Source organism: Merops nubicus, unplaced genomic scaffold (genome assembly GCF_000691845.1).
Source record: "Merops nubicus isolate BGI_N331 unplaced genomic scaffold, ASM69184v1 scaffold12401, whole genome shotgun sequence".
NCBI lineage: Eukaryota > Metazoa > Chordata > Aves > Coraciiformes > Meropidae > Merops > Merops nubicus.
Window position 1 is genome coordinate 25,279 of NW_008590438.1, and position 26,971 is coordinate 52,249.

Consider the following 26,971-nt stretch of genomic DNA (forward strand, 5'->3'; position numbering starts at 1 on the left):
TTTCTCATTGAGCTCACTATGTGAGGCTCCTTGAAACATCAGAAGTTGGTTTCTCAAAAAGGTTTGCTTCATGTGCAGTAGGGTATGTCATACCAGCCAGTGCAGGCTCATCCTCAGCACATCTTTTATGGTGAAGAACTGTGACCACAAGCTGTGAACTTGTGAAGATGGATCAGCCAGCAGAGCTCCAGAGACAGCTTGTTGGAAACTCTGTCCTGCCTCATCTAGCTGTCTGCCCAAACAAGCAAGCAAGCAGAGCAGCAGTCCAAAAGCAGGTTAGACCTGCAGCCTGAAATATGAGACACTTCTTGCTGATCCCTCCTACTCCAGTAAGTGAATTCTGTGTTGTAAAAGTCCACATGCCAGGAGCGTAATTTCTAGTAAAGTAACCTGTTTGGTGTGTGCTTATCTTTCGTTGGGTTTTACACAATTTTAAGTTAGGAAGAGTGCCTAGTTCTTGTATCTGTTGCAGTTTGGGGACCTTTCCCAGAAGCATTTAGGTGTCTAAGTGATAGGCATAAGAAGACATATGATCTGATGTTCCACCATCAGCTATAGTAACATCACAGGCACAAAATGAGATTATAGAGGTAACTCCTGCTCCTTTGATGTAACTAATATTTCAACTGAAACATGCTAAAATCCATACCTAAAAAATAAGATTAAGAACCCCATTGAATGTTTGCAGAGAATTAGTAAATGCAGAGCAAAACCAGAATTACTCTCAATTTCCCACCAAAACAAAGCTGATCCAAAAAGAAAAGTTAAGATCCATGTTCTTCTCTTTCATTTTCACCTTCCATGTCCTCAGTTTCTCCTCCCCCAAAGACAGTCCAAAATTATTTCATTTGAGAAGTGTAATACATGTAGTAAAAGTGGAGAAATGTGACAGAGCGTATTGACTTCCATTCATCCAAGACACATATCAGAGTTTAAAGGGGGGAGTAGAAGGGAGAGAGAGGAACAGAAGAGACTTTCACAAAAGCCAGGGTTTTTTTTTTACCCTGGAAATGTTTCTTCTGAGGAAGTGGTTCTTACCAGTTTTCAGTAACTTCTAGAATCATTTATGGAATGATGTAAGAACTCTCTTGCTCTCTGACCTCTCCATTTAAAAAACAAAACAAAACAAAACAAAACAAAAAAAACCCAAAACACATCACTTTAAAAGGAATTGCTAATCCCTTCATATAATAGAGTGTCTACACCTGATTTCGTCCTCCCTGCTGATTAAGTAATGTAACAGACATATATAATGCAATGGAAAGGTGGGTTTTAACTAAAGCTGGTGGCACTTTCAGCTTGTGTTGCAATTAATAGAAGAGGAAATATTCATTCTCTATATTTCATCATTTAAAAGCATCCTGTATTTGTAAGAAGCTGTGATCAGCCAACATCCCCACTATGGATTTGAACTTCCCAAATCTTTGGTAGGTTTTTTTTTTTTGTCTAAGCTAAGAGGTTTACATTCTGATTTTCAATGATGACTTAAGGGTTTTTTGGAGGGAGATCATTCACAGTACTATGCACCTTGGCATTATATGGACAGAGTCATTGAGCCTGTTTTTTCCTGCTGTGAATATGTGATGCAATGCTCGGAAGTGGTGGCAGTGGTTGGTGTTGAAGTGGGATGGTTTCATTAGCACTGAAATGGTGACTGCCAGCTCGAGATCTGCACCCCTCGTGCTGCTTCTGGGTTTCAGAGGTACTTTTCTGGATCTTTCAGTATGAGAATTTAATTTCAGTGGAGAATGACATGTGCACGTATAGAATTCACTATAAAAAAAAATATTTTATGCCTTACTGTGGGGTAGACTGTGCCTTACTGCTTGGTTAGACTGAGCCCCACTGTTTGTTTTTTGTGCACAGATTTGCAAAGGGAAAGAAATACCTATGTGGCTGAGATTAGTGTAGAATTGTCTGTGATCCATCCCTACCCCAACCCACAGCTGGCTGTATTCACAAATCAGGCTGTGAATGACTGTCTCTCCTAAGCAGAGCACCCTTTCTGGTTTCCCCAGGCTTAAGCCATGAGTTAAGAGGTGAGAACATCCCTTCCATACTGACATGACCCTTCCTTTCTGAGTCAGGGTTTGTCTTTTTCCTCCTGGAATCCAAATCATTTTTGTAACTGGCATCTCCCATCACTGAACACTGAAGGGGAGGTGGGTGGGTCAGTTTAGTTGCTGGGACTTCATCTGCTGCGTGTGTGGATCTACAACAATTTATCTAGAAGTCAAATGGGAACTAGGTATTTCTGGGGAGGAGTTGAGCTTCCTGCCCGTTTGTCCACATAATGGCAAGTAGAAATAAAAATGAGAAATTATAATTGTGCTAGCAAAAAGGCCTCTGTGGCTTTGGAGCCCAACACATGTAAAAGATGAGGAAACAATAATGGTAATGAGGCATTACCTCTGGTTTAGCAACACGTTCATTTAATCTTACAACCACATTGCTAGTAGATCCTAGCAAAATTGCTATCCAATCATGGGCTTATTGTGGTGTTGAGTGGAATTTTTTTCTCCTTGCAGAACAGACTAGAGAAGTCTGATATTGTTTATACTGTAATTACACATTAACGAGCCTATACATTTGCAATACAGTGTAACCATTGCTAGTGAGCGCTTTCTTCTGTGCCAATATTTTTCATTTCTAAAAACTTTTGTAATTAATATTTTCTCTTTAATACTCTGCAGCTGGAAATGGCAATCTGCTTTCCAGCCAACGGGAGCCATTTATTCCATGTTCTCTCTTTTACGTGTGTAGATGCACACACATACACATGTGTACATACAAATATGTCTGTCAGTACACATGAAATTATATGCCTACAGAATCAAATTCCTGTGTGTGTATGTCTGTGGGAAAAAAAAAAAAAAACCTGCACACATATGCAAAAGAGCTTCTATCTTGAAAGCTGAAGTTTTCATTCTTTTTAAGAGGGAAAGAAAAGACCTATCAAACACATGCTGCAAAACAAATGCATGTCATAACATTTATTTCTTTTTTTTTTTTTTTTCAAAACTAGAAGAGGAAAAGGTTAGTTCCTGCTAATTTGTCTATATCCCTATAAGAAACCCAACTGTAAATTCCATTTGGGAAGTGGGCAGCAGCTGAGGAAGACTCGCTTGTACCCGTTGTGGCTTTTGCAGTCCAATGTAAAGTGGGCAGGCCATGGCAGCTGTGAAGGCAGATGGGGTCATGGTATTAGAAGGGCCACCAAGGAGTTCATAAACATACAGAGGTAGATGGTGAAAGGAACAAGAGACACCCTGTCTCAGTCCTTCCTGGTCGTGTTCCTTGCCTGAGGCAACTGGAGAGGCTCTCCTGCCTGTTGCTGCTGGGTCAGCAGCAAAGTGGTACACGGGCTCTCAGGATCCTCCCCTGCAATTCATAAATGCTTTTCCTTGTGTTTGGATGGCTTATTTACTTGATTATTTACAGAGATATTCAGGTATGATCTGTAATGGAGAGTGAGGGATATGCTGATGAAATGTTTTTGGGTTTTTTTATTTTTTTTTTTTTTTTCCCCCCGAGATTCTTTTATAATAAACCTATACCAAATTTAGGATAGCACAGTGAAGCTTTGGGGGATATCTGGTCCTCGTAGAACAGGGACAGATGGCTGACATATTGCAATATTCTAACAGAAAAAGCAGGTGTAACATCTTGTGTATCTCATCTGAGATAAAAGCTTTCCACTAAAAGTTGATACAAGCCTAACTAGGTAACTTTCTCAGAGATGTTTCAGCAGTTAGCTGAGCTGATGAATACAAAAGCATGATTCAAAGAACCACTGTAATAGATGTAATAGATGGACCCTTCTGCTCTCCCATCCCAGAAAGCAACAGAGATATTCAGGGAATCTCCTTAACAATGTCTCAGGGAGCTACAGCTGAGTGCAAAGTATAACCCTTTCAAAGGCCAGGCTAGAACAAAATGCAGGCCCAGCCTTCCTGTGTGAGGGCTGGTGTTTGCTGTGCTATAGTGGGTGGTTTTCACCCCTGTTTTTTACCCTCAGTGAAACAGAGCACAAATAGTTATATTAGTTGCATACTTCCTGAGAACACATCAATCCACACGTTCTGGGCTACGGGTTGTGCTTGTCACATTCAGGCATAGGATCATCAGACAGCAATCGGAGGCATTCTAGCAAGCAGCACATTTGCATCAAAAGACCTGCTTGGCAGATCTGCTGCAGCAGGCCACAGTTCTGCACTACTCAAAGCTGCTGCACATTTTTTCGATAAAAAAGATGACAACAGAAAACGAAACTTTTAACGTTCTTTTCTCTGAACACTTGAGAAGCACGTTACCCTGAAGGTGTGAGCCTGTGGCTCACATCAGCTTTGCTGGGATTCCATGGTGCCTTTGAGGTAAATGAATTTGAAGCTGTGGATGAGCCATGCTTTTGTCCTGTTTGCGAGGACAACTCCCGGCACTGCCCTAATGCAAATGACAATCCTGATGTATAACAGGTTCCAAGAGAGCAAAGGCTTTCCAGTGGGATACTGGGATCACTGGGATTTGAGTTCCTTATGTGCTTAGAAATATTCAGCTGGCATGATTTTGTCTTTTTGTGGACAAGGCAGAAGCAACTTTCCTTGAGATGCTCCCTTTCAAATGAAGAAAGCATCTTTCATCAGTCCTGTATTCTTTGTCTCTGGTTGCTGACCAGTTTACCAGGTAGAGGTTTGTTTTCTGAAGACCAACTCTACACACTTGCTGCAGCCTCTGACAAACTTGCGCAACTGTGACCTGGTTCACCCTGTATAACCCAACAGCCCCAACTGTATTTCTGGATGTATGTGTTCCTAATTGGTGGAGTTTGCAGGATTTCACTTCCTTTCTTGTATTCCACGGTGCATCATGGCCACAGTGCAGATACCAAAGTTTACCTTAGCTAATAAGAAATAACAACTTTTGTAGAGCTGCTTTGCTTTTTAATGGGGAAAATTTTTCATATTTTCCATTTGCCTCCCTCTTAGTCCAGCCACACTGGGTGTTAACTATGAAAATTAGGTGCATTATGGATTCTGGATTGAATACTACTGATGCACTCTCTCTGACTTGGTAACAAGGAGTTTCAACTTGATACTTCATAGGAAAGAAGGTTTCCTAATGTGTAGTAGCACATGAGGACACACTTGGGTGTGTTTACACTTAGAATCCTTTGTGTTCAGTGAAAATGCAACACAATGTCTGTTCCTTTGCATTATTTGAAAAGCACTTTAAACATAAATTGGACAGATGCTTAAAAATTGGCAGAAGGATTCCTCCAAGTAAAAGGCACTCACACGAGGACACATGACTGGGAGCAGAGGAAGCTTGACAGAAATTTTGCCTGCTAGACACTTTCAAATATTCCATAAACGCTGAAAGGGCAGGAAATGCCAACCAAATGCCAACCAAAATGCCAATCAAAGATGGTAGTCTGAACAGATCATCAACCGTTATGGGAGGGTTTTGATCACTCTCTGAGTGCGTGGCATCAGTTTTCACAGCACGGATCGTCTTCTAGTCGCACATAATTGCATGTCCTCTGTCCATACTAGCTCTTACTGTTTATGAAAGACTGGGAAGTGGATTGAATGAAGCTTTGGGTTTTTCTAATCCCATTTCTCTCCAATTGTTTTTTTGTTTTTATTTATGAATTTGTGTTGTGGCATAGGGTTCCTGGAAAAGAAATGCAGCTCTGCTGCTCTACACACTGCAAGAACACCAACAGCATGCCCCAAAGAGCTTACAATGTAATTAAAACTCTATATATGTGATTGATTAATTAAGCCTTACAAGTCCTAGCCGAGGTAAGCGTGAGGTAGGGCACAATGAGATGTAGTCAATTGTGTTGTGCAATCTAGACCATAAATAGTCTTCTGGAGACCAGAGAGCAATTTTTTTTTTTATTATTATTTTATTTTTTTGTAATAGCTGCAGAAGAATAGTCTTTTGTATTCTTCCAGGGTGCAGTGAGATCGGTTAGATTCAAAGTACTCAGGTTTTTTTTAAACCATACATTTCTTTAGTTTCAAATGTGAGATCAAAAAGTATAAATCAGGTAAACATAAATAAATGAAGCGTTTAGTGATGGTACATGAGGGTGCAAAATAAATATTGGTGGTGAATTACTGGATCATTTGGGGAAATCAGGAAATAATTGTTTTTCTGACTTATAATTAGTCTAGATCTCAGTACGGGGAAGCACTTCACTATATCACTTGGACTTTTAGAAAAGGGAGGGCTTGTTTCCAGCCCTGTGTCTGATTTGTACTGGCAGGAGTCCCAGCCATGCCAGTGCAATGACTGGCATTACAGCCTGGTGCTGGCGTGGCATAGCAGTGAGTGAGGCTGGTCCTGGGAGGGTAAGCAGCTGAGCATAAAGTTGGGTTATAAGACCAAACGTCAGGAGGTCAAATCCATATTCTTGTCCAGGCTTTTCTTTTGATGAATTGTTTCTGAAGATCTTTTGCATTACAAAAAAAATTAAAAAAAAAAATCAGTCTTGCAATTTGGTTTCAGAGTGAGATTTCACACCTCATAACTGAGCATGTATGAGAAGTGCTACAAGGCTGAACTGGAGATGACACAGTTTTCAGTATTTAGTCATTTCCTACAAAAAAGGTGCAGACTGAGCCCCTCTCTTATTTCCTTTCTCAGACCACTGATAACTTCTGCCATGCTGGCTGCAGTGTGATGGGAATTAAAAACTGGTTTGAATATTTTGAATAGCTTATGCTCTTTTTTATTTGGGGTAGTTGCCTTTGGGAATTTTACATCTCTCTTGGAACAGAGTGGTAGCATGGGAAAAGGCCAGCTGAGGAAAAATAGAATATCTTTCCTGCTTCTGCATCATTAGCCTGAGGAAGGAAAAGCCTACTTTTTGACCTTGAGCAATTCCTGGTAAGGGAGAGCTGGCTAAGGTCTCCAAGCACTTGATATCCAGTATTTTACAGGTGTAACAGGTTTATTAGGCTGGACAATAATTCAACCTTTTTACAATTCTGTAGGACACATGACAGATTATGGGTAACATTTTCACAAATATCTAAGTGATGCAGCTTCTTGAGCTACGAGTTCTTTCTGCCCCATGGTCCCTAATCACCTTCTGTGGGACACATGCCAGAAGGGTGACCAATGGAAGACCAGATTTCAGCCTTTTGTGTTAGGACACTTGAAAAGCATGTACTCAGATGTAGGTATCATTCTAGATAGCAACATAGCTTTTGAGTTTCTTGATTTAGAAAAAAAAAAAAAAAGGTCTTGTCCCCATTAAAAAAGAATTGAAAAATGTGCAGATAGGGAAGTAAGGGCACATGATGGATTAAGTGCCTTTCCCATGGCTGCACAGGAAGTCTGTGGCAGAGCTAGGAATTAAACCTAGATTTCCTCAGTCTACATTAAGTGCCCTGTCCCTCTTTGAGGCCACAGTATTTTATTTGCTATTGAATTCTGTATAGGCTGAAGCAGAATTCTGCTACTTGTGAAAAAGAGAATTATTAAGACATAATTATATTTATAATTGGTGAGAAACTGAGAATATTTCTGGACCAAGTATTGTCCATTTCTATTCAATGTTCTCTTTTTTCTGAATTTACATCAGCATAAAAATCCCCTTGTGGTATTGCTCCTTACCAGGCAAACTACTCATGCCTTTCCTTATGGCTGGGATTGCAGTGCAGGTCAATGCTTAGCTGTTTCCAGCTGCCTTGGTTTAACAGTAAGTAACATTCTGACTGGCTAGACAGGAAAATGGTCATATTTTCACCTCATTTGCTTGACATTTTTCATAGAAAACTTGCGTCCATTTGCTGTGGAGAACATCCATAGCTAAGTTCTCTTACGATACTCCTTTGGCTTGACATAGCATTGTTTCTTGAACAGCTGCGTGATAGGTTTTTGTCTGTGGAAATGCTGAAATAAATAAAGAGGGGCTTCACTGAACTTTAAATCAGACTAGAACTACTAAAGCCAGAAGGCGGCAGGTTACGCTGCACAAACCCGAAGTCTACACCAGCTCCTCTCTGTACTAAGTAGGATATGACAAGCTAGGCAAAACCCGCAGAATGGTCACAGTCCCTCTCAAACACGTGTAGATGGGTATTGCACAGCTTGATCACCCTGCCTTCCCTAAAAAAATAATAGTGTATCAACTATGCTACTGTAAACTGGAGGTATTGGTGCTATATCTGTAGAGAAGTGGAAGAGAAGCCAAGAACTGCAGGATGGGACATGCAATGCAGGTCTCCAACAGTCATAACATCTAAGGGACTGTTGCCACTCACAAGACAAAATTGCTAACTCCTTCCTATGCAAGTAAAGTTGTCTCTCCTCTGTCCTGCATGTCCCAAAATGCATTAACTCTAGCTGAAGAGCTAAACACTGATCGAATGGCCCAGAGGATATTTCCTAATTCACAGATAAATGGTAGGGAAAATAGCTGACCCTGTTGATACTCTGAGCAGGACTGTTTCAAAGAAAGTGAAGCCTCACTAATACTAATTTCTTATCACCTCCTGACAGCCGCCTGTGTGGAGAAACAGGCACAAATGGTTTGAACAAGCTTGTCCAACAGGGTAGCTTTTATACAGTGATGAACAAATAATTATACCACAGTACACCTTTGTGTAACACTGTTGTCTACATTTACATGCAGGATTTCACCATTATCTTCCTGAGAAACTACAAAATTCAGTTAGCCACCGGATAAGATAAAGACTGGAGCTTGACTCAAAAGGGATGCATCACTGTTAGTGTTGTGATATTTATAGAGGGTCAATTCTCAAGTTTTTACTTTCTACTCAGCCCTTTATCAGAAAAAATATTGCTGAAAAGTCCCTGAGAAATGCAAGAGCATAAAAAGCTGTTTCTCAGTCTGTTCTTAAAGAGATTCATGTTCTGCTTTGTATCTCTTTGCCTGCAAATGGAGAAGAGAAAATTCTTCATGTGAATTTCAAACCCTTTCTGCTCTGGCCAAGTTTCATTCTGAACAAGAGGGACAGAAGGGTACATGATCTCAGTGGAAAGACTTCCTAAGCTGTTTGCTCCATTCGCCAGTAGCCAGGCACAACTGCCCGGTTAGGCAATCCCTTCTCTGCTTTAGTCAATTTCCTTCTGTACTCTTCCACCACTCTGTCCCTCATGGCTGCCTTCAGCAAACAAGACCATTGCCTAGTTGAGCCTTCTCACCCTAAGGCTAGGCATTTTGAGGCCTTTTCCTCATTTTTTGTTTCCCTCTTTTCTTTCTGAGAGTAATTTGAGGAATCTCTTGGTAAATGTGAAGATAAGAAGGAGGGTGGTAGTTGGTTCAGGTTTGGTGAAGTCCTGCTGTACAAAGACTAGCACAGTTTGCCAACTGTCTTAAAGGAGGCAGGAAGGGGAACGCAGGTCAAGTGGGTGAAAGTCAGAAAGGAATAGTAATGTAGAAGATTGCTGCAGAGGCAGAAAAGGCTAAGCCTATATGTTTTTTGTTTGTTTTAAAAAAAATTTTTGCTAAGCCACCAAGTATGATTCCTGGTCTGTGCTTCCCTTTCTGTCACTTCTCCATAATTCTTAGCATTTCAGTTGAGCTGCTGTCTCTTGGCTGCTTCCTCTTTTCCTGCTTTCCTATATTTCATTATTTGCCCTTCTTCCTCTTCGAGTGCTTTTACAACAGAGTGAGGAGGATGTGGAAACCCAGTTACAATATGACACACAAACTGCACTGTCACAACTGCAGCTCTTCAGTTTCACCTCTGGGAGTGCACAGAAGCCGGTCAGAGTGGAGAGGCAGGAGTAGGGGACTGGGGAAAAGAAGGGAGAGGTTTATAAAACGGGAAGAGAAATAAGAGAAAGTCACAAGGTTTCCAGCTCAGGAATTTAGGATAATCTCTTGCCCCATAGTTTAAAATAATCCCAAATTGAATCATCACTGTGTCCTTGAATGCAAAGCAGAGATGACAGTCTGTCCCAGTCTAATGGTCTCCCACGGTACTGCTGCCATAGAGAAGACATAGCCTTGAGGTGTTTCTGACCTTGCCTGTAGAGACAAGAAAGCTGAGCGGACCTCTAGTCCTGTATTGTGCACAGCTCATTACATTGCTCTTTCAACAGCTACCACCACAAACCCAAACAATAAAATCTCAAAGGAATAATTAGTATTAGTACTTATGCTCATGTGTGAATAAACCTTTGGAAGATGCCATGGATGAAAACTAGGAGATGCTTTAGCTTTCTTGAGATATAAGGCACCTGGGAAAATGCACTCCCACGGACTTTCCTCCAATTATTTCCTAGGGCACTCATTAATTAGATGAGCTCCCTGCCCCTTCTCATTTTTTTTTTGTCTGGGGTCTTCTAGAAGCCTTTCAACTTGATAGTTTTCAATTTACATCATAGCAACTGGTGTAGGACTTGCTCCAAACTTGTAGTCTATGACAGATGCTAAGGAGATTAACAACTGTGTGTTGGGGAGAAATGGGTAATATGTCCAAACTGCTCTGTGTGTTTGTGGAAGGAGGCAGAGGAACAGTAGATAGAGGTTTCCTGTTAAGCCGGACATGGGGGAAGCTGTGATGTTTCTCAGCTATGGCTGCAATTCGACTCAAGTTCAACAGCATTCTTAGTGTGGATTTGATGTTTTTCCACCCCCTATGAGAAGCTCAGGTTGTCTTAAAAATCCGAATACTACTAAAAGTCAAGGAGACTTAAGCACGGAAATCACTTAGATACTTCAACACTGCTCTCCACTGCCACGTGGTTGCTTGCAGTCAGTGAGGTGCTGCAGTGGAACAAGGGTTTGATGGTCTCCCTCTGCTGCAGATTAGGAAGCAATGCCTGAACCAGTTCTGAGCTTAGAAACCAGAAAATGCCAATACATGTCCATTTTGTTAACTACCTCTCCACTGATCAATTTACAGATTACGGCAAACAGGGTTTGTGAGGGGCTACCAAATGCTTGCCTCCATATGCATGATAAACAGAGGGTAGTCCTGATTTTCAGAGGTGCCTGGATGTCCAGGATTCAGATATGGAACTTGAGACAGTGTTTTGATTTCTCAGTGATCAGTGTTTCCAGTCTGATCAGTTTTCTGATAATCTCATTAGTGTCTGAAGTTGGAAGGCACCAAAATAGTTGTTTTTGTAAAAATCTTTTGTTGATGGACTAATGTTAAAATGATCGGTAGGCATATTGAAAGGAGTGGAAGAGTTTAGAGAAATTCAAGCAGTATTTGGATGCTGGTTAAACCATATTAGATTATTTCATTCTATACCTCATCCAGAAATTAAGGTCTTGATGGAAGAATTTCTGTGGTCTGAGTTAGTTAGGTTTTTTCTGTTGCTAATAGTCAGTTTGGGACTATTTATGACAATTTTGTCTAGAGTGGTTTTGGAGACCATTTAATTCAACAACTATTATTTTGACAGCCTTTTCCCTTGAGCCTCTGCTAGCAACATGTTGTCTCAGATGCTTTGATGATCTATCCATCTTAAGAAAATGGTTGCCTTTTGATGTAAGGCATCATGATGTAAAGTATCATGCTGATACTCAGCATGGTGATTTTGACTGTTTGAAGATTGTGATCTTGACTGTGTTTCAAGTGAGTTTCAAACATCACTTTACTCATTCAAGAGAGTGGTAAAATAGTTTTGAAACACCCTTTTAAATTACCACGCCTGATAATTGCTAAGGATTTGTTCAGCGTCTGAGGAAGCTGTACTTGAGTGGATTGCCATATTGGCCTTTTTCCTCTGGAGGCATGATGATACCTTCACCAGAAACCAAACTAATCCTCAGCTTGGAGTTCCTCTCTGTAGGATGGTTTCTTTCTCATTTTGGAAATATCCTTCAGGGCAGTAATAGGGACTCCTAAATTCAGTAGTTTCTAATCGTAGCTGAGGTGTGCTTGCAGAGCAGAGCTAGGAAGTTTAGCTAAGATGCTGTTCCAGATGTAATATCTTACATACTGAAAATTCTTTAGCCTGAAGGTCTCTCATATTTTTCCCCACATCTTTCTGAGAAACTGGATTTTACTTAATAATCTCTCCTGCTTTTTGAGTCAGCTGTTGCAAAAAGTTAGTGAAATGTGCGGTTCTCTTAGCATTGTGTTCAAAGACCCAAGGAACCTTTGCAATTGCTGGATGCCTCACAGAAGAGACATCCAATGTCAGGGATGACTTCTCATAACACTAATATGGCTAAGTTCAGATTTTGTTCAGGAAAGAGAAAGAGGGCTTGTTTTTCCCCGAGGTACAAGCAAGAAAACAGTAGGCATGAAAAATGGCCAAGGAAGTGAGGAAAGACAAGAAGTCTTTTAAAAAGGTGGACTGAACTGAGTTTGCAGACTTTCAGAATGATCCTGATCTCTGAGTGTCTGAGAGCCTCCCAGCATCGTTTGGGGTTTCTCGCCATTTCATCACAGAGGACTGATTGCCTGAGGGGGGCTCCATGCCCCTGTAGCACAGCGTTGGCTGCAATATACAGTGGGAAAGAAGGCATTTTGTAATGAAATTTTTCTCCTCTGAACCTATCTAGTATGTCCAAAGTCAGATAATTTCTTTAGGAGTTATATAGGACAATTTATGCCTCTTCCCCAGAAGATTCAAATTAGGATTTCCTTTCACTGGACTGTCAAGCACACCGTAGTCAGGTAAACAGCAGTTTACAAAGCAAAACCTTCTGGCAATATTTCTACAACACCAAAAGAAAAAAACTTGAATAGCCTCAGATGGATACTTTTTGAAAGATAACTGAGAATTCAGGATTAACAAATTTAAAGCAGGCTACCTCAGGATTTGAGGTGCTACTATTTGAGTGATACTACTTTGCACAGTCCTGAGATAGATCGTCATTCATAGCGATGACTACATTTGATCTGCTTTAGTCTAAAATAAACTTTCAGTATCTCTGGGATTTTTTCCCATCTGGTAAGGGGAACAGAGAGGACTCTGCTCTGCAATTTGTTTTCTGAGTAGACAAGATAGTAAGATTGTCATAAAGTATTCCTCTTAAGTGCTGAAATAACTGGTTTACTCTCCATTTCACCCTCTGACCTGTTCTCAAAAGGGGATACCGACAGTGCATAGCACTCATAGGCACCTTCCCAAACCTAAACACAGCTGCTTCATCTAATTTTAGATCTACTGACCCTTTGGCATCTGGGGAACTATGGACTGTTGTGTGAAAGAGCACTCAAGACATCATCATGGTAGCTAAACAGTCCGTCTTGCTGACAGCAAAGACACAGCACATTGAATTTCCACGTGCGTGGACTTGTGAGGGCCTGATCCTCAGCCAGGGTAGCTCTGTGCCACTCCAGGGACAAAATTAAAGGTGATTAAGCAGCTCACTGAGCTGGAGCATGAATAGGGGAAGGTTTGCAAAGGCTAACTTTGCATTCGGGGCAAGGCAAATTTAGGTGCACTGAAGCACTATACAAACCAGTTCATCCCTCTGCCTGTCCCTGTGCCACTCCACCCACTGCACTGGCTGCATGGCAAGCCTAGGAGCTGTGTCCTGCTCTTCCTGCCACAGACCCAAGGACACTTCACTGATCCCAGGCTTTCTTCTGCAGGGTGATAACTGCTGTCTTCAGCTGGTACAGGTCTGGCCAATATTCTCTGCTCATGCTCATATTTCACAAGGTTTTCTCTTGGTCAGGCAGCCTTACAACTCCCCCTCTAACTACAGTTCACATCATTTGTATGTAACTGTTCACCATAAGTGTGTAGCTGTGTTTTATTCATATTTTGTCATTTGTTAAGCCCTTTGCTTTGGCTAGGCACCTCCACAGCAAACTGCTGGGTTTGCAGCAGAGTAAGGACAACTTCCAGTCATGACAGTATGGCTTCAGCCAAGAACCTGCCTGGTTCTCCCATTTGGGAGGAGCTTCTTTGATCTCCCTGTTAAATGCCAGCATAGCCTCTCCTCTTCTCCAAAACACTAATTTCTGCAGATTCACAATCTTTTCACGTTCTCTGAGGCTGCCTTAATTTTAGCAAGAATTTTGTTGCATTCATTGAGGACAGGTTAAAATCCATGAACTTCACCAAAGCATGCTTTGTGGAAAGATTAGAGAAGGGGGGCACTTTATAAATGTTAGATTATTGTATGTCTGAGGCTCTGCTTCTCTTGAGTAACTTGCTGTGTGGGGAAGAGCATAAGCTGCAACGTTTGTGCCTGTAGTGTTTTTGGAAACACCACTTCACGGGTGTTCTGCCAATGACTAGGCCTAACACAAATAACACAACCAGCAGGAAGATGAACCAATAGGTGGAATGTATTGAATACAAAAAGGACATTCCATGAATATCGCTGGGGGTACAAACAAGTCAATTAGTTTACTTACAACTGACATTACCCCCAATGATCCATAAAAAGACATAATCTGATCAACAATAGGTGGTACCAGCAAAGAACCAAGGTTCCCCATGGACAGAATGAGGAACAGCCAGATCAGGAAGTTGAACACATAAGATAAGGGTAGCCACATGGCCAGCTCTCACCATTCTAGCCCATGTTTGCAAAGGTCCAAGATGACCAGGGCCCAGTTCCAGGGAGAGCCAGGAGGTCTTTCCTGAACCAGGAAGCTCTGTGGAATGTGTACACTCCACAGACAGACTCTCCTGACTCCCTGCAAGTGGTCCCAGCTTTTATCCCCAAGCAGACACCTGACCTTTGTCAACTCAATGCGGGACCCCTGGGGCTCATTTCCCTTATGGCTCTCCCTGCAGGGCCGGCCGCACCCTGGGGGGAAGCTATAAGGCAAACTCACCACCTCTGTATGAAGGGCTGTGGGAATCACCCATATGTCAACCTTAATTTGGGGTTCGGGGTTCAGGGTTCAAACCCCAGCATTTCAATGGGTACCAGACTCAGCACGTGAGCATGTGGATACACACAGATATACCTGTGTGCGCTGGAAACGCTTTCATGTGTGATAATGGTTTTACCACACTCTTGTGTATTGTCATGTGAGGTTACTTTGCTTTTTAAAATTTTTTTGCTAAATGCCCTTTTGCTACTTCCTCATCCTTTAATGCCCATATGAAAAAAAAATCTGATGGAAGCAGGAAACAAAGACACTGAGGAGGAGAAGCTCTGTTCTTGCCATCATTTGTCAGTAAACCTTTCCCTCCAGTTTGAAAATCTTCCCAGCTTAATTCTTGAAACAGAAAAGTGTCTGTAAAGTCTGTTAACAGGAAGCCTGCAGCATTTCCCTTAGCTTCTCCATCATGTATCTTGTAAAAGACAGGAAGCACTTTGTATTGAGGCAGCATGGGTTACACATACATGTGGAGCTTGAGAAACAGGTTTAGCGTGGCTTTGCTTGATAACATTGTTTCTCTCACCTTTAAAATTTAGTTTTACTGGGAATTCAGATGATAAACATCAAGCAACCAGGTAAACAGTTGTTTAGAAAACCAACTTGAGTCTAGTACAAAATGTACCAGCAAGGAGCACAACAAAGACAAAAAATATGGACTGGATCAGCCCCTTGTCTTGGTTACAGATAGTCTCCTGCTGAAACACTAATTCAGAGAGACACATAAAAAGAAGCTCGCCTGAAGTGTATAAGTAGATTTCAGGGGCATTACTTGAGTCTCTCTTGACCATCTTTACTGGTGCATCAGAGGATTCCCATAGTTAACTACTGTGAGGTTACTGTGAGTCTACACCACAAAGCAAAAGCCACTTCTTGCACCTAGCAAGGACATACTTTGTTGGTTGTCTTGTTTACTTCTTTGCATTCCCTACAGTCTGACCTCATTGTGCTTCCTAGAGACCCATGTAGATGTGTTCTGCAGTGCAGGGAACTCAGCTCCCTGCCTCTCGCAGCTAAAGCGGGCGCTGGCACTGGCACGCCGGGCACCTCCCGCAAGCAGAGCAGGGGGGAAATGGCAGTCACGGGTGACGGCATGGGTGGGGCTCCTCACACCGGTTGTCCCATGGGAGATAGCTTATCTGGAGACGCCTGTGTTTCTGGAATAATATATATTTGATTGAAAGCCAAAATTGGAGCAGGGAAGAAATTGGCTGCCAAGGGCTGATTGGCACTTGGAGTCAAAGGAGGGGCAGCACAGACCTCACAGGGAGGATCTCCTTATCTGTGGGCACCAGTCTGCTCTACCTGCAGGTGTGTCCCAGTGGTTCCTGCTACTACTCTTCTTTCTGGTTGGTTTGTTTGTTTGTTTTGTTTTGTTTTTCCCTTCAAAAAGCCAGCTCAGAGCCTCTCATTTAGAAGCTTACATTTTTTATCTGTTGCCCTCCTCTTCACCACGCTGCAGCCTGTGGTAAAGACTTCAGGTCTCTCAAGCAAAACGATAAGATGCCAGCACCGTATCACTGGGCTGCCTTGCTGTCCTCCAACATTAACCTCCAGCTGTGCTAGTGAGTTCTAGGTCCTGTCCTAACAGAAGTTCCTTTTGCCCACAGCAATTAAGTTGCATTGCAGGCGCTAACCTTTTAGGCAATTCTGAACTGCCTGTAATTGCCGCATTTTAGACTTCCAGCAACAGCAAATGCTTGATTAACTGCTGCAGTGCTATATGTAGAAAGGAGAGGGGAAGCCAGTCTTTTTTAAGAGCATTTGGACGCATCTGCTTTTTCTATAACTAAAAACTAGTTAGTCTGAATCAGTCCCACCTGTGTTATGTTGCGTCTTCTGAATTTTACGGAAGAATGGCTGTGGGCATTGTATTACTAATTATGGTTGCTCTGCCCAGACTTTTTTCTTGGCTTTTTTTAAACCTACATGATTCTTCATGTCACCTCAGAAGCTCATAAGGGAAAGGTAGTATTAAAGGAAACACATTTTAAGTTAAGGAATTGGTCTTTTTTTATTGTCAAGGCTAGCCAGTGAATACTGAGTCCTTAAATATTCTGTGGACAAACAGCTTGCTTGTGTGCTTTCCATTTCTGAGAATGGCATCCTGCACCTGCAGCACTCTTTTGTGGAGGGAACAGAGCTGATGCCACAGTAAATGACCATAATGTAAGAAAGAAAAGGGGAAGGTCTGGATTTCAGGTCATAGCCAAGTGCTAGAGTTCAGTACAGTGTAACAAAACAGAATAGCTATTACATCTTATATCACACATAGCAGGTGGAATTGCTGGCAATATTCTGTTTTGAGGTTTTTGCACTTTCGTAAACAGGAAGAGATCCTGACTGCTTTTATTAACACATGTTGGCACGATGAGATGATTTGGTTTTGCCTGATAGACTTTATTGATAGGCCTTTTTCATCTTATTCTGTGTTTTCAACAACTTTTTTATAATTTGCTAAAAGGGATAGTATTAAAGGTGTTCTTCTCACCACAGCAGTGCTAATTCACTGTTCAGATTAGCCAGATGTTGTTACAGCTTCATCTGTCTGCTTCTTGAATAGTTACAGTGCCTTCAGGAAAAAAATCTTGTTGGACTTTAAAGTTACTATTTAGACATCAATTAACAGTACCAAAATACTTCTGATTTGTCTTGGAATAACAAATGAGCCATTCAAAAAAAATAATAACATGCAACAAAATTATATGAAGCAACTTGAAGAGAGGTCTTTTCTTTGCTGTTGTCTACAAAGTATGAGCAAGACATTGCACTGGCCAAAATCAGATTATTGTGGTTATTTTCAAAGAAAGGCTAAAAGATAATTTCTTAAAGGCAAGGATATGCCACAAGATATAGTTTAGTATCTATTGGCTAAAAGTTCTAAAGATGCTCAAATTCCATTAAAAATCCACGGCAGTTAGGAAACTCTGTTGTGAAAATGCCTCAGAAGCTTCAGTAGTGATTTGTGTTTCTCTGTTACTCTCTAAATTGTTTTGATAGCCAGGTCTTATGTTTTTTTTCTTCTTTAAAAATCCTGACGGAGAAGAATATGACTTGGGAGGTGAATGCCTCCTTCTAAATGGGATTTTGGGCCGGGTACTTAAACCTGTGCCAGTGAAATTGGAAGGTTTTTACATCTGAGAGGGCGTCCCATAGCTGTAGGAGAAGGTAAATTGGCAATGGGTTGAAAACTCACTCTTCACATGCCTTTTTCTTCAGCTGCCTATTTCTCTGTCCTTTAAAAAACACCCTCAATGTCCTGCTTCCCAAGAGGTCCATTTGGCTTCTCCTTTCTCCCCACTATGGACTCTTTCACTCATTACAAAATGCCTCCCTACCCTCTCCACATTGCTCAACCCTTTCCAGGGAAATGTGACTCTGTCACATCACCCTCCATCCTGCCTTCCCAACTGTCCCATCCTGAGTCTCGTGCTGAGCCAGCTACACTGTTCTTCAGTGATAAATCATATCCTGAACTGTTTCCCCACTGACGAGCCATTTCTCTTTTTTTTTTAGTCCAAAAAAATTTGCATAAGCCATCTTTAACCATAGTACAGAAGAGTCTTTGTAACATAAATGTCAAATTCTCTTCAGAAAATCCCAAGTGAAGCTCCCAGTAAACATCAGACAGCACAAGAGGCCCACCCAGTGCCCTGCTTTTAGGTAACTTCCACAGTCTGAGTAGGCAAAAAGGGACCTGGGGAGAGCTGTAAGTTCAGTTCAGTGACACTGGTGCACTCTACACACCTCACACACAAAAAACAAAAACAAACAAACAAAAAAAAAAAACAAAAACAAAAACAAAAAAACAAAAAAAAAAACAAAAACAAAAAAACCCCCCTGATTTAGATTAAACTTGTCCAAATTGCAATAATGTGTGCAAAGAGAGTGAAATACAAAGCCTTTTAAGGTCATCTCCAACCAAACTGAACTAAATTAATTAGTGAGTGAAGTCCTAATCATGTTAGAAGAACCAATGAGACATTATTCTCATTAATTGGTGTACAGCTAATTGTTGCCATGTATGTGTCCATAGGCATGGATGTACACAGCAGTTATTTCTACAAAGACTATCTCGAGTAGCTGTTTGAGAAACCTGTACAAATGCTGAGTGTGTTCTTGATCAGTGAATCTGAAAAGTCTCATTCCCAGGTATTTGTGCAATCATCGGTGCTTCAAGGGTGATTTTCCCCACTATAGCAAGGGAGGGATAGGGATGTCTTTCATAAAAGAAATAATAAACAGTTGATTTTTATTTTAAAACAGTCTTAGGAAAATGAAGCACCTGAACTGAGCTCCTGCCATGAGGTGCACTGCCAAATGGATGTGTTGTAAGAGCATCCTGGACACTCACCATCATCTGCACGGGGACACTGATTAAGCAGCACAGCTGTGGCAGTCCAGGGGCATAGCTGTGGAGAGCTCTAGTGAGGAGTGACTGGATCGATATCCCTATCATTGCTTATGTCAAGTAATGAACTCCATCATTACTTGTATCAGTGTGCCCCACAGCATGTTAATTTGTACATAGCTACTCATCGTATGCACCATATAGTGTGTTTGTGCAGCCACCTTTGTGTAGATACATTGGGATACATTTCTACAAGGTGTAGAAATACAAAGAAAAAATAGGCCAATATACACAATTTATATATGTATATAAAAAGTTGAACTTCCATTGTGTAAAACCAGCAGGTGTGAGAAGAAAACAATGCAGTTTCACTTTTTATAACTTCAGTGTCTATAAACAAGGACATATAAAGAAGACATCGCTGGCACACAGAGGGGACCTGTTGATAAAAAATAGATCCTGAGAGGAAGCTCGTGTTGTAGGGGCCTGTGGTTTCCCTGGGAGGAGGAGAAGGCTGTGTTAGGTGCTCTCCTCCCACTGAATCTTTTGAGACACCAGCAAAAGTTCCTCTTGACTTCGGCAGGAGTTAACCTGTGAATGAAGGGGAATACCCAAGAGACATTATGCATTTAGAAAACATGATAAATTTTGTTGGATGCTTTGGAAGAAAAGGGCATTTCTACAAGTGGGAATTGTTCTGGGCAGGTCAGGATTCCTCTGCCAACTGTCCTGCCGCTGTTCCTGCTTCATCCTAAACTGCTTGTGTTGCTTCTGTGATGATATTTCTGTCTTTCTCCTAGGTATTTGTCTTATAGCAATAATGCCATCTTCTTTACATTTACTGCTAGCAGTACCACAAACCAGCATCCTGTTTGCCTTCTTTATTGCAGCTGCATACGGGGCAGAAGGCTTTAGGGACTTTCATGCAATAATTCCCAAATCTTTTTCCCGTAAGTATATTGCAAACTCAGCTCTCTACAGAGCATTTCCACCTTGTTCCTACTTTCATGATTTTTGTGTCATTTCACTTCTCAGTAATGTACATTTTTCTGCATATGCTACCAAAGGGCTTAAGTAGTCTGAACTTTTTGGCTTCATTCACATGTATTTCATTTTAGCTTAACATAAAGTCTACTTCAAAAGCGACATTTTCCAAATCTCTGGCAGCCAAAGAGCCTACAGTTGTTTTGTATAAATATATTTACATTCAAATTATTATTTGTATAAATAAGAGAAAAAAATTGGTCCATGAATTATGGAAAATCTGTCATGCACTCAAGCCAAATAGTTCTGTTGCTTTCCATAGTGAAAACAGCAGTATGGGGCTGCAGTCCAGCAAATTTGTGGAACAGTGTAGTTCACTTCTGTTTAGCCAGTCATACCATCTTTGTAAGTCACTGTTTGGTCATCGGGGTTTTTTTTCCCATATGTGTAAATTATTTACAATATGCATTCATTCTGTCTTGCCTATGATTTCTGTTAAAAATTTAATATTTGAAGAATCATTAAAATAAGTAGATTGGTAGACTTTGTAAAAGGTGTCCAGTCAAGCCGTGTTCAGAAATGTGAACACCTCTATGCTCAACATGTTTCTTTGTTCATTTTGAGTCAGATATTCTAGTCTGTCACATCCATGCAGTCCTTCTGGGACATCAGGGAGGTTGAAGGGTGTAGCAGAGAAGAATTTGTCCAAACCTTTCAATTTTAAATGAATGTCAAGATTTTTCATCTCTTGAGGTAATTATTGTCCATAGCTTAATTATGTCATTGCTACACCACCACTTACAAGGCTCCCATGAAACTAGCATTCCACAAGGGGAAAAGATGTTGGTCTTTATTGGGTGAAACTGGCCCCTCGTGTTGTCAGCTAGCCATTAAAGTAAATGCTGTCCTTTTTGGGGTGCGGCAGGGTGAAGGTAAAGACGTTTCACTTTAGTGGCAACGATTTAGTCTTTTTCAGCCTAACGAAGAACTATTTTTTCACAAAACCATCAGATCAGAAAAGAGGGAAATAACTGCAAAGATGATTTATTCTACACAGGGTGCCATACAGTCCTGTGGAGATAAGAATGAATACTGACATGGACTGATGTGAAACTTGGCCCTTTTCCATAATGTTTAGGTTTGCTGTGTTCAGATCAAATTTACCAACCTACGTGTTATCACACACAGTGGGGCTATGCCAGATTTGTACCTGAACCATTCTTCTATCTGCAAGTGACTCACCTATGGGGTTATAACACAAAGCATTTATCCAATAAAGTCAAAACAGTTCTCCCACCCTCCTTTCTATTTTTTAATAGTAGTTCATGGCTTTAGAGATCCTCTCCTCTTAGGCAACACTCCTAACCCTGCTGTTTACACACGATTATCACTCCTATAGTTTCCTGTAATGCTAGTTCTTGCTCTTAAATTCTTCCTTCCATCCTGGTTTCTTTATCAGTGCTTGTACTCTGCTTTCCCATTTTCCTTGCTTATCCCATAGAACTGCAAACTTGGATTCAGTACAACCCTCGGGATCTTCCTGCCACATGAATAACATTGCATTTTCTGTCCATTTTCATGCATTGTCTTTAATGAGTTACTTTCACAATTGTTTTGGACAAATTCATGTGAAGTGGATTAATTTTAAGGTTCATTTTGATTAGCCTGAATTGTCAAAATGAACATTACAAATGCAAGAATCTCAAACTGACCTAGCAACAGCTCATAATGTTGTTTGGGTTCCCAGCTCCCTGACCACCTTGTACGTGTCTTATTGATATTCACTGTTCATGCTCCGTGTGTTACAAACTCGTTGCACTGCCCATAGAAATGTAGTCATGTTTGTAGCTTTCGTTATTCAGTTATATTGTACACGCTGTTTAGAAGTTATCTCCTTTGATGTGATTGTTTCTTTGCCACCATATTTATTCTGTAACAAAACTGAGTGGCATCCTGTATTGTTTTTTTTCAGCTGGTAATATTAAAATAGAGACTCAGAGTGATGAAGAGAATGGGCGTGCCTGTGAAATGAATGGGGAAGAATGTGCGGAGGATTTACGAATGCTTGATACCTCGGGAGAGAAAATGAATGGTTCACACAATGGCCCAGGCAGCAAGGCTATGTCAGGAGTTGGAGGCATTCGACTTCCTAACGGAAAGCTAAAGTGTGATATCTGTGGGATAATTTGCATCGGTCCCAATGTGCTCATGGTTCACAAACGAAGCCACACTGGTAAGGCCTGCCATAGTTTTTCCTTTAGCTGACAAGAATTGGCCACGTATTAGGAACTAAGATTTATTTCCTGTACCATGCACATGTTCCCTCTTGTGAGATAATGCAGCATTGGTAGGCATTTGGAACTTGGTTATTTTCTTACGCCATTTCAGCCAGCACAGGAATTGAGATTTCTTCTTAATGGAAGACCAGCTTTTGGGCTAGAATTGTGCCGTTTGTTTGGTGTGAAGTTACTTGAAAAATTCAAATTAAAATAAATATATTAATTAATTTTGTTTAATTTCTAAGAATTGCTGAACAAAAACCCATATGTGGCTAACTCTGAAATTGACCCAGTTCCAATGTTTCCAACAATGCAACAAAGCTCACAGTGGATCGGTGAATGGCAAAATAAATGTTAAGGGAACTGTACTGTCAGTCTTAGTAAAAAAAAAAGAGATTAATTTTGTGTCAAATGTTTCATGAAATAAAAACAAGTATTGTCACTGGTCAAATCTGTACTAAAGGGTTTCTGCTGGGACACTAAAAGAGATATGTAAAGATGTTGTGCTCCAAAGAGATGGCTTTTCATTATAGAGTGCTGTGAATCTTCTTGCCTCAAGTTTTAAATTCTAAATAGTGACAAAGAATGCTAAAAATTAAGAGGCTGAAACAAATGAAGAAGACCAGGGTGCATCTCACCTGATAGGAACTATCTAAAAATCAGGCTTCCAATCTAAACTCTCTCCATAGTCAAAGGAGAAGAACTGAAGTGTATTGTTGTGCTACACATTATTTTAAAAATAATTCAATAACGTATTTGGCATTTTTGCATGGGTATTCATATGAGAGTGAACTTTAAAATATTTTTAAGGTAAGAATGACCTGTCCAATGGTTAGATTCCATAGTCCTGCTGGTCATCACATAGATGTTTTCTCCCTCTGCATCCCCCGGATCAAGCTTAAACAATTTCCTCAGAATTACTAAGGAGGGAGACTAACAAAGTGTTTTCAGAGTTTAATGGAGAGGATCCATGAAAAGTGTCATTCATCACCCCCAGTGCTAGTGTCTGTCATTGTCACTATGGCTGTTCTGGCTCTGGAAGAGTGTGATCTCTTACTGTAAGGTGGGTTAACCATGCTCAGAAGCAGTGCTGGTGGTAGTTAGCAAGGTTGTGGTATTGCCTATTTCAAAGTACTCTTCAATTCAATATGATAAATCCTTCCATCAGGGAAAAGTAGATAAATATCTATATTGGAAAAGCCACAGCTAGTTCTCAGAGGAGAGGCTGAAGCCTACTGCCTAGGTGCTTGTTGGTCGACTGTTCCCTCTTTTTTTTTCATTGAATTTTTTTTCATGTGATCCTTTAAAAATTGATCAAATTGATGTGGAAAATGACTTGGACATGAGGCCTTTTAAACAGACCCATGGGCTAGAAGATGATGCTGCAGTAGTCAGAATAAAATGTTACAACCTGAAATTCATTTAGAGGTACAAGTATTTGAGCTTGTTTAAGGAGGCTTCTTTTTCTTAAAAGTATGCTGTTGTTGCTTTGGAGGAGCTGATTTGGGTCCCTGAGGATCAGACACAGTGTTTGCACCAGGGCTGACTGGCCTGTGGTGGGGCACGGCTGATTTTTGGGAGGTGGTGGGCAGGGCTGCCTTGGTTCCTAGTGCCCTGGCTGGCACCCACAGGCTGACTCTCCGGAGGATGCAGCAGAATCCCTGGGGGACACCTCACTGGTTTCTCTGGCACAGACCTCCAGCTGCCTGAACTCCCCATGTGGCAGAGGGACTCATGTGCCTGCCAAGGGTGCTTGGGGTGCTACCAGGCAAGGGCTGCCAGTCCGAGACTTCTCTGGCCCTAGCAGAGCCCTCCCCTTGCCAACTTTTAGTCTCAAAAGGTCTCTTTTTTAGTTAAAACCTGCAGTGGAAGCACCCCATGAGCTGCACTTCACTCAGCAGGAGCCCCTTCTTCTTCTTCAGCTCCTCTCCCCAGCAGCCTCTTTGGGTGAGCTCAGGCAATTATTCCAAGGCTGGCAAGGGAGTGGAGGCTCAGAGCTGGTAGTTTAAATTAAAGGGATGTCATGGGGAAACAGCGATGACCACTTTTCCTTTCAGCTGTGCTGTGGAAATTAAAGCAGAAATGGGATATACTGTTACAGACATTTAACTGCCTATGCCAAAGCCCATTTCAATACATGCCCGGTGAAGGAATAAGCCTCACAAATTAATTACTTTGCTGCTAATTCATGTAAAACCCGCATATGTAGTGAGGTTTCCTTAAATAAATATTTGATTAGTGTGCTAGAGTTTTGTTCACTTATGTGCCAAACGAAAATGACTGCCTGACCTGATAAAAGGCATAATTACTTGTAATGAATACACCTGCCAAGTGCAGATACGCAGAGCAGCACCTGATATTTCTGACCCCTCCTGTCTGCAAGCAGCTGTACAGATCTGCCTGCTTCCTAGCACCTTACCTGTTGCTCCCGTCTGTGGAGTGAATCCCACTCGCAGATGCCTGACTCTCTTCACTCACCTTTCTCAAGGCTTTCAGTAGGTTGCTTTTCTCCAGCTTGCTGCTGACTTGCTTGGTGTTTAGGAAAAAGGAGATCTGGAAAGCAGAGAGAAGCCCCCTTCTGCTCCCTGTGCTGAAACCTCAGAGTATAGGCTGAGATTTCTTTTGTTCAGTGTCCATGTATGTGCCTGTGTATATAAATGTGTATCCATATAAAAAAGCATACATATATGTGCATGTGTATATATATATACACATACAGATATGTGCATAGGTGTACATATTCCCTCCTTATATGGACAGACCTTTAACTCAAGTCACGAGTTATTTCCCTTAAATCTTGTTAGCTGGGTCTAAATGTCTCAAATTTATTTAGAAAATTAATGGCCATTGTCGAATGAGCATTAACAAAAAAAAAAAAAAAAAGAGAGAGTAATGCACATCTCCGAGTATTAGGCAATTTTGTTATTATATTGTTTAAGAAGTGAAAAAGATGTAAATTAAGGTGATAAATATTCTTCACTATATAAGCAGTCCAGGGCCCCTGCTCCCAGTAGGGCTTGCAAGTCACTGCAGTGGTGCTTGATTGAGTTTAGGATCCCATTGCAGTGTTTTCTCCTGGGCCCATATCCCTCCGTAGCTGCACACTGTGCACCGAAAACCACCCAGGATAGACACATGCTGTTCAGAGCTGGTGAGAAAATAACACATAAAGCTGACTGTTTAAACAAAAGATGCATTATGGATTTTTTTTTCTTTCTGTCCTGTCCCTTCCCCATTTTGGGGGGATAGTGCCACCTCCAGTAACCTTCAATCAGTGCCCACCTCCATCCTAGCATGGCTGGGAGCTTTGTGGGGCTCACAAGGCAGGTGTGCCCCACCACAGTAGTTGCCATGGGGAAGACCAAGGGCTGGCCAAGCTACACACAGTTTCGGGGTCTTTCGGTGGTGGTGTTTCCTCACACAGCAACGTTAGCGCAGGTTTCCTTAAATTTGATCCCACTGTAAGTTCTGTAGAAATACCTTGGTATGCAGTAGTCTCATTTAAAATGCTCCATCTCTCTGGATCCTCTACCCAGTGCAAGATTTCACCTTGTAATTGTGAGAGGTGTAGACTGGAGATACATTTCATCTTACTTTACTTGACATTTCATTCCCGGAGTATTTTTACAATCCTTGTTTTCTGCTCTTACACTTCTCTGAGTAGAAATAACAGAAATCAGTGCTACAAAATCTGTTTAGTAGGAATTAATCATTTCTTCTGAATTTGGGTCCCCCGCCACAAACTTATTTCTTCATTACTGTTTCAGTCCATTTCTGAAAAATACAGCATTTCTACACTGAGTAACTGCCCCAAAGATTAAGAGGTAAAGCAGACAGACTCTTAGCCATTTTCTTTTTCCCCGAATGACTACTGTGCATGGCTTATAAAGTACATTGTAAAATCCTGTAGGGATGATGCTGGCATTTTTGTGGGCCACCCCAGATGAACCAGTTGCAGATACAGTTTAGATGAACACATGTACTTGCTGAGCAAAGAAGATTTGCTCATTTGGCTTGAAAGGGACTATGCTGACCTGCTTGAAGCTGTACCAATGAAAATATCTCATCATAAAATAAAATCATTTTGCTGTTTGCTAAATGCTAAAGCTGCCAGCCCTGATGGTAGAGTGTGCAGATTTTGGGGTTGGGACTGTGCCGCTCTCTAACTGATGTTTCAATAGTTCTGTTGCATTACCCAAAAGTCAAAAATTATCATGCTGCACATATATATGCACACACATGGACATACAAGTTTGTCATGAATGTGCAAAATAATACATCATTGTTAAGCAAGAGAGAAGAAAGAAATAGTTTAATTTTTTTGTTTTTAACTTCAGCACCAGAATTTTAAATTCAGTATTATAGTTATATAAAGAAAATCAAAACTAAGAACAGGTCATCTCTGGCCTGTTTCTAATATTGTTGATGCATTATAATTATTATAGCAGATTACATTTATGCTTAAAAAAAATAGAATTCAGCAAATGAGTTTCAAAGGCTGGTTTGATTCAGTCAAGGGCTATGGAGAAATAGGCATGCAGGAGCAGTTCCTGATGAAG

The 26,971-nt window shown here is 41.1% G+C and overlaps 1 protein-coding gene across 1 annotated transcript in view; it reads left to right on the top strand.

Moving 5' to 3' along the window:
* Nucleotides 1-26,971, top strand: part of LOC103782194 (DNA-binding protein Ikaros-like) — a 48,137-nt gene that overhangs the window by 13,003 nt on the left and 8,163 nt on the right. Inside the window, exon 3 of the mRNA XM_008949947.1 lies at nt 22,106-22,366. Within this exon, the coding sequence (XP_008948195.1) occupies nt 22,106-22,366 (261 nt within the window). The remainder of the gene's footprint in view (nt 1-22,105; nt 22,367-26,971) is intronic.